Here is a 12,681-nt window from a genome sequence, read left to right as displayed (position 1 = left end):
TAATTAAGTTATATTATAATAGTCTTATTTGTATCTTGATTCGCATTTGAAAGAAATTAAAGAAATTTGCGATTTGAATGATATTTGAATATTTCGCGCAATTTAAAAATAAAAATATACATGCAATATAACAATATTAATACCGTGATTAATATTTTGTTGTATATTATATTGTGTTCATTATACTGTATACTTATATTGTGTATATTATTGTACATAATGAAAATAAATTATATAGTTAAGTATGTGATATTATAATTATATATAGAATAGAATAGAATTTATTGTCTTCATTATATACTTTAATAAGTTCTTACAATATTCTTTTACCCTCTTAAATTTTCAAATAAAACGAAGCTACATATTTTTTCTCTTAGAATTTTTACCTGAACAGATAATATTAAATCATTAAATCATTACATATTTCTGTGTCTATGTTACAGTTCCTCTTGTCCTTAGGCTATATTACTCCTTTATATGACTATTTGCGTCGATATTATAATTATATATAATATTAATATTAATTAGCTGTAAATGATTGTGTTGGATTTTTTAAGCGTTTGATGTTGGACTTTTCTATTAAACCAAAAAATTTTTAATGGCCTCCGGACTTTCGAAATTATAAAATTTGTTTATGAGAAACATTTGGAATTAAACCATTATAAACTATAGCTTCCTAGAATTTGGTTGTATTATACTTTTTCCAGGGCTACTTGGGACTTCGATTTTTAAGATATAAAATTGCTAGCAATTTTTAAAAGTTTCAATACAAAATGTTTACAATGTAATATACATATGAAAAATAATTAAATAAACAATACTACGCCAGCCTGGGTCTTTTTGGCAACACTTCAAATTAATCTTCATGGTACGAATTTTCAGGATACTGTGTTTCTTCCTGATCTTCAAACGTTTCTTCGATATCGCTAAATTGCTCGGATAACTGAATTTCCGGATTCAAGCAAAGACCTGGCTGCTCGTTTTCACGTGAAATGTCTTCGTATTCATCGAAATATTCCGAAATTTCGTCAAAGTTCAAACAATCGTCCGAACCATGATATTTTTTACATTTTGTATATGCTTATATATCTATAAATTTAACAAAGATTTAAGAACCTTTTGATTTAAAGGTGAAAAAATTAAAAATTCGTTTTTTTTTCCTTATTCATCTGAAGATTCATTATTCGACTTGAATGTTGATAGCGTTAGTGTTCAAAAATAGAGCTTCTAGTGAACTAATGATTATCTCGGAAACCAATTGATTTTTCCATCTAAAGAAATTTGTGAATATTGAGGACATAAAAGGTATATTTTCATTGAGTTTCGTCAAAATAAAATTATTTTTGCGGAAATAAAAAAAAAAGAAAACACGGTTTTATGCATTTTCTCGGACATTTTGAGGTTATGTGAAAAAGTCAATGATACAAAAGTTGTCGATTTTTTTCTACTCTAAATGTTTTCTATGCAACACTTTTCTCTCTATCGTTAACTTTCGCCGAAAATCACAATAATGCCATTTTCACCCTTTTAACCCCCACCAAATCAACCCCACCACACCCCTGCTCCCGCATTTTTCTTTTTTATGATTATTATGAATCACTTTACCATTTACAATTGTTCAAGTGCTGTTAACAATTTTATTTTTTCAAAAGTGTCATTCGCCTGGCCTAACAAGCGAAATTCTTTTAAGCTTTTGACATGGGTGTAGGATTCAACTAAATACCGATGGATGAACAGTCTAAAAAATGTACAGCGTTTTCTACAACTTAAGGACAACTTAAGGAAAAGAGGTTATATTCGATTGGATACCGTGATCTTAAGAAATCTTTGACTAATTAAAAGAACTTTTATGCAATTCACCAGTACTACGATTTTCAAACTTTTAACAAAAAATTTACTTTAACAACAGACGCATTTAACGTTGGTTTTCTGAGCTGTATTGTTACAAAAAGGACACATATGCCTTTTCATATCCATAACACTTAACACAGCCGAAGAAAATTTCAGAACTAGCGAAAAAAAGCTTTTAGCAATTATCTGGGTAGTGAAAAGATTGAAGCAGTATCTACTGGGAAATCCCTTTAAAATTCAAATGGATCATAAAGCTTTAGCTTGGCTTCACAATTAAAAAGACTATAGTTCAAGATTACTTCGATGGAGATTACGCCTTAAAGAATATAAGTACGAGCTTATATATGTAAAAGGAAAAGAAACCCGAGCAGCCGACTGTCCATCAAGATTATTCTGACTCCAAGATCAAGGTAAAGTTAATGATTCAGATACTAGAGTACCATTGGATAGCAGCGAATCCGATAAAAAAGTGAAAACTTTGAAACTGTTAGTAAGAAACCAAGGATTATTGTTCAAAAAACATTACAGCATAAACTTAAAATAGCTGATAGGGAAATTAAAAAACCTTCAGAAGATGCTTTACCCGAGGAAGAACTCTCATCAGAACAAGAAGAAAAAGAAGAAGAGGAAGAAGAAAAAGGAGATAACCAACTGTATAAAAGATTTTTAGAATGGAAAGAAAACCCTATAACAAACGATAGAGTCAGAATTACACCAAACGCAGAAAGCAAATTATTTAAGAACGTTCGAAAATCAGACATGCCGGAATATAATGAGGAAAATTGGATAGCTACTTAGGATTACTGCTAACAGAATTTAGAGATATGGGACTGACAATAGTAAGGTTTATTTTCGGTTACCTAACCTTTATACCATTAGAAAAAGAAACTCTTTTGTAGATATTACAATATTTATCAAATTATTACCCTGAAATAGGATTCCATATACGCTTTAAGATAGAGAGTCCCGGTGGCTCAGACGATAGCGCGCCAGGCTTGCAAGCAGGAGGACTGGGATTCGATTCCTGTGCCGGTACCAATAGAAATTTTTCTATGTACATCAAACCGGGACTCTGTTGGTTCGGAACAGACCTTAAACTGTAGGTCCCTTCCAAAGTGTTAAGTGTCCTCCCAGGGAAGAGGCTCAATGTCACGGGGACTATTCCTTGGGAATCACTGAGCGACTTTGAGAGGCTCGAAAAAGAATCAGCGATTTCCGTGCGAAGAGGCTCCACCTTGAGGGGACTATCGCACGCTGGTCGCTGGTCATTTTCAAACGAATTTACATGGGTGTGGCACAATAGACTTCTTAGTTTCAGTGCCGGGGGGGGGGGGGACCTCACGAGCTCCCCCGCCTACCAATACAATACCAATACCAATACAAATATGCTTTAATAAAACCAGAAAATTCACCAAAAAAGAAAAGCAACCCATTACCAAAGAAGCTCACGCAAATCATTTAGTAGAGAAAAATCCTATTCAAAAGGTAAGAGAAATTGGTGAAAGGAAGAATATAAATGAAGAAATTAAGAAATACGTAAAAGCATGCCCTATTTGCCAATTGCAGAATATTACAAGAGTAGCGAATCAATCACAATAAATTATTGCAGACATACTAGCCAATCCTAACGAAAAAATCGCGTTAAACGTTTTTGGTCCCTTACTTGAAACAAAACTAAGAAATAAATACATTTTAAGTATCCAATACAGATTAACAAGGTACACAGTTTAACTTTAAAATATCTAATTAGAACATCAATGAAAAATAATGGTAAACAATGGAACGAAAATTAAAAATTCATCACGTTCATAATTAATACAAAGAAAAATACAAGCACAGGCTTCTCACCTTTCGAGATGACCTTCGGAAGAGATCCTAATATCCCATCAGCAATACCAAGATCACCAACACTTACTTACGTTGATTTAATAAAGAAGTGGAATTTCAACACGATTATATTATCAGGAAAGCTAAAGAAAGAATAGAAGTTGAACAACAGAAGAACAAGAAACGTTCAATGAAAGTATCTGCATAGTGAAACACAATTTGAAAACGAACAAATATTCAAAATCTAGAATTTTCTATTTGGCTTTTTCCCATTCTCGGGGTAAACGACCAATATCTCCGAAGTCATTTTGGTACCGACTTAAAAGACAAAGCTAGAACCACATGCTGAAGATGGTTTACAACTACTTCACATTTCCTCTGACCTAAAAAATGCTACGAAGGAAATTTCAAGAAAGAAATCTTCTTTAAAGCCCTTCCAAAACCATTGCATTTTTTTAAACAAACCGCCTAAAGACTTTAATTAGATAAAACTTTACGTATTTCTAGAAATTCAGGCAAATTTTCCAATAATAAGAACAGTTCAATTTGGAATTTTTAACTAAATGCCAAATAAGATAATTATTTAATGAAATAAACAAATAAATAGTAAATTAATTAATAAATGTATATATATATATATATATATATATATTCGTTTATTCATTTATTATTTATTCATAAGAAATTGGTAGAACATTTTAAAATGCACAGTTTTCGTCTAGCCATCTTTTCACCTATTTTGTGAAGTTTAACCATAAAATGTTCATTTTAGAACGCTTTATGAGTATACGAAAGGCCACTCCAATCTGTCTGTTCTTTCGAAAGTTATCGCGCTAACAATCTAAAAATCTACAGAGAAGCAGGCACAGACAGACACTTTCTTAAAAGCCAGTTTTTCAGATTCAGGGGGTCTCAAAACGTGGACATTTGACAAAAACTGTGGGGGTTAAATTTTGCACAAATCTAATATCTTCTCTGAAGAGACTGTAAAAATGTGAAAAAGTAAAGATTGCAAATTTAAAAAAAATGAGTGTAAAACCATCTCATTGAATTTCAGGGGTACGTTTGATCAGATTTCACCCACGCCCGCACTTCCTCTTTGACAATCCTCTTGACAATCACTTGAATAATATCAGGTTTAAAAATGTAGCATTTTATTAATTCTATATCAAAATGAACCGGAGAATTACAGTGACACCATTTCTGAGACATGTCTGGTCAGAAATGACACTTTTTTCGTAATGGAACATTAATTTTTAACTTTTTGTGTACACCTTGTAAGCGAGGTGTGTCGAAATTGAAATTAAACAAGAAAACAATAAGGTATATTTTTTAATGAAATATTAACATACGTACCTGCCCGGTACGTCACGAATACAATAGGACTATTATATGACCGTCGCATCATTCCTAAGAGCTTTTTTTGGATTAGACTTGCGTTCAGCTTGAGGACAAGCGAAAAATTCAGCACGGCCGATTGTTAAGGGCTATAAATTTATTTCTCATTCAACTACATGAAAATCCTGGGAAAGTCGCAAGGATTATTTCAATAAGCGGTGTGCATTCGTGAAGGGCGTCGAAAGGCGTATGTGCAGGATGACGATCGATAAAATCAAAGAAGAACGAACGTTTAAAGCGAAGGCGAGCGATAAGTGTGTCATACGAGCGAACTACTTGCGTTACACTTGAATTTGTTACTAATATTTAGATCATATCCAATCACATGAACTTTATAGAATTAAAAATTTATTTAAACACTCCGAGAGGGGTTCCAGATCCTCCTACGAGGACCACCCATGCAGGACTCCAGAACCCCCCTAAAGGTACTTTAATTAATGTATTTTAGTTTATTCTAATTCAGTAGGAGCGCCAGCTTAGAAAAAAGTTAGACTTTTTTCTGGGCCACCCTAATAGGTAAATAACTACATTATTAAAATAGGTTTCAAGTACTCCTGCAACCAGGCTTGATGTTATAAATTTACAAGAACAGCTCGATATGAGGTTGCAGCAACGACAGGCGAGACAAACTGGAATTTGTGCTATGCGTCGAGAGTTATACACTCAATGTTTTGGTAAATGATTTAAATATCTAACATAAATATTTCTCTGAAAAATTACAAACTGGGTATCTAAATTTGAGGACGTCGTTAAATCATTAAGAAAATATATAAATAAATAAATATATATATATATATCCCTGTCCTAAAGATGTATTTGTGACATTCCATGAAATCTTAAATGTATAAATATTGTCGGAACGATGTCGCAAAGACGTCCTCAAATTTTCATTCCTTCTGGATGAATTAGAAAGGTTAATAATATCTCAATTTTGCAGATGAACTGATTAGACAGGTTACTGTCAACTGCGCAGAACGAGGTTTGTTATTACTGAGGGTTCGAGATGAAATCAAAATCACGATGACAGCTTATCAAACACTTTACCAGAGCAGTATTGCATTTGGAATGAGAAAAGCACTTCAAGTTCGTAGCCGAAAATTGTACTTTTCCTCTTATTATGTCCTACCTACAATCTGAATTATGATCAGTGACGGATTTAGGCATTTGCCGCCCTTAGAATACCAGAAATAAATTAGGGTAAGTCTGGAAGAGATGGCCGTAAGGGAGAGATGGCCAATTAAAAAAAATGCTAGAAACCCTTGCTTGATGTCGCTGATTGTCTCTCAGTTTATTTCAATTCGTGCCTAAGAACACGTGCACGCAAAATTATTTGCGAATTATACACCAAAGTTTAGTAAAATATATTTGTTTTCTTTTGCCTAGTGTGAAAATTAGTTAAAAATTTCATATTACGAGTTGTGGTTGTATAGTTTTTTAAAAATTTCGCGATTTTAAGTGTTTTCGTAAGGACTTCTGAGTCAAGTTTCAAAATAACCTCAAAATAAACACATAGACTCATAAATTTTGTTTCGTGGTGGGTGTAGTCATCTCTACTGGAAAATTAGGAAAGATGTCCACTTTCGTAAAAAGGTACCACGAAAGAGAAAAGCCTTGAGATTGATATCTGACACTAGCGACCATATAGAACAGCCAATTTTTTATGATTCATTAAATGAAAAGGGTGCAGAAAGAGAATATTACTATTATTAATATCGAATATTGCCCGTCGTGCATCGCTTTTATTTGCTTTTTTTGTCGCGGAAGAGATGAAAGTGAGAAAGATGAACATTATGCATGGTAAAATTAAAATTCATCGAATGAATTATTGAATGTTTTGAATTACTCATTAAATTACATAGTGTTTTAATTAAAGTCTATGCAGCCTATATGGGAAATCCGCCACTGATTATAATTGACCTAAGTGACGAAATAGTAATTTCTAACGTAGTTCTAAAGACAATAAATTAGGACACCTAAAAACCAAGAGACAGAGACTGAGTCAGTAATTCAAAAAGATCGGCATAATTTGTCATTATTACCAATTCACATGATTCAACTTCAACTCCTTACAAAATCCGGGGAAATGATGATAAAAATTTGAAGGCACGCAAAATGAACTTTAAAATCTCCTCTGTGAATTGAGCCCAAGAAACTATAAAACTGTCTAATGTTTTTAGAGTTCTCTTAAAAAAGGTAGAGACTTGCACAAGACGTAATCGCTCAGTCCAGCAGTGAATGCAGTATCTTATCTCTATGTCGCATGCATTGAAAAAGAAGCGACTTTTGTTCTGTGCAGTGTGCACGCCTCTACATATTTTATGATAATTCAAGAACCAGTTAACATTTTTACAGTTTCTTGAGATTATTTTAAAAAGAAGATTTAGCGGTTCATTTTATGTAACTTTTAAATGTTGACCATTATATTATATCCTGAAAAAGGTAAGTACATTTTTTTAATCACTCGATTTTTGGGTGTCCTTATACTCATGGCGGAGCTGAACTTCTGTGCAAATTTGATGTTATACATTATAACACATAATTTTATTAACTACTTTTATTGAGATATTCTTATATCTACGAGACCACGAAATTCACGAATAAATTGAAAATGTTGAGTGCCATCTAATTGTCAAAGGGAAACGAGCGAAAGGACAGCCATGTGTAAGGATGTAAAATTACATTCAGAACTTCTTCAATTTATAAATAAGGGTTAAATAGTTACGAATGACTAGGTCAGGATTCGCGTCATGTGCGAGATATAGTAATCGTTCACAAGTTACTTTTATTTTTACAAATATATTTAAGTAAATAAATTAAAGTTATTCATACTAAGATAGCTTAATAATATTTGCCCGATTCACACAGATAAGTCAGCCATGATTCAAACAAGTTCCATGATGTATCCCGAGTTAAAGTGAAACGAACCGCTCTTTCGGGTCTGCGATACTATGCGCAAATTTACAATTATTACAGCTAGGAAATAAACATGCTCCTGAAAGGTGAAGTCCTTAATAAGGGACCATACGTAAAGAACTAGTGTCATTTAATAAGACGGGGTATTAGTCCACCTCGCCTCGGGCTTATAAATATTCAATGATTATAATAAAATAAAAATATAAAACTAAGGTAATCTCCCGAAGAAGGTTGGTAGCATCTCTACCGACTTGGCGGCTTCCAAGCTGGGCAAATTTAAAACCCATGCCCGTACAGTTGGAATTTTCCGCACCTTGCCTTTAACTCCTTTTTCCGTCCCCACATCTTCGGGGGCTTTACCCGGCGAAACTTCGAGTCTCTCCCCTGGGGTGGCATGTGACTGCCGGACGACCGGGACTTCCACCGTTTCAATCTCCTTTACCTCGTTCCCGAGCTGGCTAGTTGGTGTCGCCCTTGACTACTTTTTTGTCGGGGCCTTCCCGAGGCTCCCAACTCAGCAGTCGGCTGTAGAGCCTGGCTACTGGGTGGCGGGCCCGGAGTCCAGAATCGACAGCCATGCCGCTGGCCGTGGTCGAATTCCCCGCCACCACCGTTGTGTTGTTTCTGGATGAGTGTTGGAGCTTCATTGTCACCTAGACCACGGCTTCCTTGAAGCCAGAGGTAGCTCTCCTCCTTTTTGTACTCGAATTTAAGGCCTGGTGCTGAACGACAAAGGGAAAAACTACCTATTAGTTGGTCTTTCCCACCTTAAACTACTAACACCTTATTCGTTCTAAAGCGAGCCTAAGCGCGCGTCCTCACTGCATGGGCTTATCTATTCCACCAGAATTGCTGCCCTATCTGGATGAGGATCTATTGCGCAATTTCTCCCTGCGCTACCATACCCAGTTCCGAGTCCGAGTGGTGTTGCTGGCTATTGCAGTAGCCCCAAACAATCCCAAACTCTACGTGCTTCTCCCCTGTGTCGGCGCCCTCGATCGACAACTGGAAGTCATTTATTTCAAGAAGCAAACGATCAATTTCATTTTGCCTCGCGCGCTTCGCGTGATAGCCCTCAACCCTACTTAAATACTTCTGAATGTGTGACGCGTGGTAGCGTCCTGCTAGCCTCCATTCAGGGGATTCAAGCCTATAAACGTTCAGTGACATCACCTCGACAGCCGTAAACAGACCCGAAAACTTTGGGGCTAGCTTCTCGGCCATGCTAACACCTGGCTCTTGATAGTACGTGGTTCGGCTCCTTCACTGGATCGCCGACCTTAAATTGCTGGTCGCAGTGACGGCAGTCATAAAATTTAGCCTGCCTGACAAAAGCCCGGTCCTGCTACTGTGTGACCAGATCCATTAAGCGGATCATTTTCGACATACGAGCAGTCTAGCTTCAGCGGCGCCAATTCGTTCCACGTAAAGAATAAGTCTAAGAAAACTATCTGGTATTCGTAAACGCGCTTACTGCGAGGAAACGGGCCCATGACGTCTGTTGCCACCACTGTCCAAGGTTTCTGGACCACACATCTAGTCATCAATCCTCTCGACTCTGCCTGTTCCAGGTTAGTCATTTAACACGTTTGGCATTTCCGTACTAATAACGAAACATCCCTGAACATCTCGGGCAAGAAGTAACGAATCGACACTCGATCATACGCCTTTTCAAGGCCCAGATCACCCGCCTCCGAAGTCTCGTGAACTTCTTCCAATAATTCCGGTTGATTATAATTATCCTTAGGGACCACCAACTTCCAAGCGTCCTGGCCGTCAATAAGGTCTTCCAATAATGGGTTGTTGCGACACCTATATAATACCATACACTACTTGCCACTCATGATATTTATTTGGAGTCCTAATCACAGCTTCTCTACGCTGCACAAACCATTAATCCCTCACAGGTCCGGCGACCGTTAAAAACTCCATCTGCTATTCTTGTGTTAACTCGAACATCCAGGAAAAGGCATCAGGCACGTGGTGCTTCGCCCCCTTCCTATGGATGATTTCGAAGTCGTACTTCGAGAGATCAAGGGCCCAGCGAGCCAAGCGCCTGGTTGGGTTTTTCAAGTTGTACAGCCACTTCAAGATTGCCTTACTCTCCTCGCTTAAGGGAATTTGGTGATAGGCTTTGTTCAAGTCTAAAGTTGAAATATAGCGAGAGGAATTAAGTCTTTCCAATATTTCCGTCATATGGAGTCGGATAAGCATCTTTTTTTTAGAATTTATTTTTCTTATGGAAGTCGATGCATAACCGATAATCTCCATCTGATTTTCGACACATTACGGCTTGACTGCACCATTACCTATTCCACGGTTCTATCAAGTTCTGCCTGATAAGATCGTTAGTCTTTTCAATCAAAATGCCACATACTTTTAGTGATATCCGGTGATTTTTTTGCCCGATCGGTTTGTGTTCGTGCGTGTCAAGCAAGTCCTCGACAAAATTTGCTGCGGGCAATTTGTCCGGTACCGGAGGTATTACCCTCTTTAAGAATTCTTCCAAACTAATTTTTGCCGTACTCTCCAGCAACGCTATTCCTTTTCAAGCTTCTGAGCCGCTATTACCCGCCAGATCAAATGCAAATTTAATGATGGGCTTCTCAGCCAACTATAGTTTCCGATCTCTCAGGTGCATCACGATCCCAAACCGCTCTGTTAAATTCGTAGTTAAATTCGGATTCCAGTTATTGTTTTTAGTTGTTAGGGTCTGCTTGAGAACCACAGGAGCAGCATCGCTTCGGCGTTTACAATTAAAGCAAGGTTGTTGAACTTTAGGTTCGATTTTTGGCTTTACAGCCGTTTCTTCTTAGATTTGTCTGGTGACGGATTATTGCGATCCAGTTTCTTCGTCAGTTCCAACAACAGAGTGGCTAATGATTCGATTTGTGAGACAAAAAAACCTGATTGTGCCACGACTTTGCTTCTGTCCGCCCATGCTGTATTACTAAGCTTAGTGTAGGCCAACTCTGGGAAAAGTGATTCCGCTGGAATCACGCTGGAAATCTAGCCAGTCTCATCAGCCCTTTATAATCGCTAAATTTGAAGCAACGTATTGCCCTACGCAATTCAGGGTTCATGTTCCAATAAGCGCGATCAAATTATTCTTCCAGAGTCACCGGACGCCGAAATTTTAGAAAGAGACTCTGTAAACAAGCAAAAAAGTCTGTTTTCCTATCATCGGGGCCTTGGAACCGGGAAGAAACTTGCAATTCCACTCGCCACTAATATCCCGTATCACCATACATCCACAAAAGAGAGGTTTTGAACTGGTTCCAGGTCGACGAACTAGTTTAGTTCTGCTGAAACCATTAGAGGGCCAGTCCGTCCAGTATGAATGGGATCGCGATGAGCAAATCCTCATCATTGAGCTCGGACACCGAAGGAACCTCCTCAACACAAGCCAAAAAATTCTCCACACTCGTGCCACCATCACTTGTCAAGACGATTCCCCATTTTTAACTACCGAATCCAGAGTTTTAGGCGGACCCCGATTCGTGCTTGCGTACGGAGCTACGCTTTGATCCGACCTCGATGCAGGGTCGGTCCACTGCTGGCCAAGACTTCATGTCCCAGCTCTATGGTTCAAAAAATCATTCGAACCATTTGTCTGAAGTCCGATCGGTTGGTTGATTAGCCCGCCCATCGAATGTTCCACTGATGGGGTTTGGCCCCTGAAGTTATTCGGGGCTAGCAATGTTACAGCCGGACTGAAACTCCCACTTGTAGGTCTCGAGCAATTCGTTGCCGAAGGAAAACTATCGGGAGGGGCAAACGCAGGACCCTCTACCCGAGGTGTAGCTTGGGTGAACGCAACTAAGCTCCCGGCAAACCCAAATTGACCTAAGAAACAGCCTCTGAAGTATTGAATGCTGGGTGGCATATTAACCCACCTGTCACACATCGGTGGGGCTTCAGATTGATAAGAGTCGAAACCCTGTCTATCCTCATGGAATCCCATGTAAAAATAAATTGACGAAGTTATTGAGGTGCTCGTGCACGATACTGTATTGGGCATCGTCGCGCACCCGCTCGATGGTGACGCTACCTTTAGTTTGTACCTGGGTCCCATCCTGATCGAATTGGCTAAGCATGCTGTTTACTAAAGCGATGGCACTGGCGGCCCTTATGACCCCTTCCGTTCCTGCTCTCCTCCCGTCTGTGACCGTCCAGGCAACGTTACGGTCGCCAGCTAATCTGTGATGAGCCCTCTGAGCTCGATCAGGAATGACCTCTATCGGTTCGAGAGGGCTATGGCCGGGCTTGCTCAGAAAGGCCCGGAGTTGTTCCTCCAAAAACCACACGACTTCCATTAGGGAGTCACCACTACCGAAGTCAGACATTCTGACTTCAAAATGTGCAATTGTTTCGCCCGCAACGCCGATACTCCCCGATGCGGTTCAACAGTTTACCCAAAACAGGCGTACGTTGTCTCACTGACTCACGTAAAAACACAAAATCATTATATCTAGGTTAGTTTCGTCTAGTTAGGTCTACCTATCAATTAAATTACGAATCAGGCGATTCCTAATTTCACGAAAAATTTCCGAACTGCTATCAATGAATGTCAATGCTTGAGTGACACAACTCGCTATACGTGGATAAACCTTATTGTCACGTCAAATTGTTGTAGAAAATCCATTTTAAGTATACATCTTATTCCCCTACTGAGGTTGGGGGGGGGGGGGG

The 12,681-nt window shown here is 38.1% G+C and overlaps 1 protein-coding gene across 1 annotated transcript in view; it reads left to right on the top strand.

Annotated features, from left to right (window-relative positions):
* Nucleotides 1–12,681, top strand: part of LOC117182276 (33 kDa inner dynein arm light chain, axonemal) — a 508,540-nt gene that overhangs the window by 119,092 nt on the left and 376,767 nt on the right. The window contains exons 3-4 of the mRNA XM_033375397.1: nt 5,618–5,750; nt 6,014–6,159. Of these exons, the coding sequence (XP_033231288.1) occupies nt 5,618–5,750; nt 6,014–6,159 (279 nt within the window). The remainder of the gene's footprint in view (nt 1–5,617; nt 5,751–6,013; nt 6,160–12,681) is intronic.

The sequence above is a fragment of the Belonocnema kinseyi genome, chromosome 10 (assembly GCF_010883055.1).
Source record: "Belonocnema kinseyi isolate 2016_QV_RU_SX_M_011 chromosome 10, B_treatae_v1, whole genome shotgun sequence".
In the NCBI taxonomy this organism is placed as follows: Eukaryota; Metazoa; Arthropoda; class Insecta; order Hymenoptera; family Cynipidae; genus Belonocnema; species Belonocnema kinseyi.
Note: the sequence above shows the minus strand (reverse complement) of the source record. Positions and strands in the feature narration are given on the sequence as shown.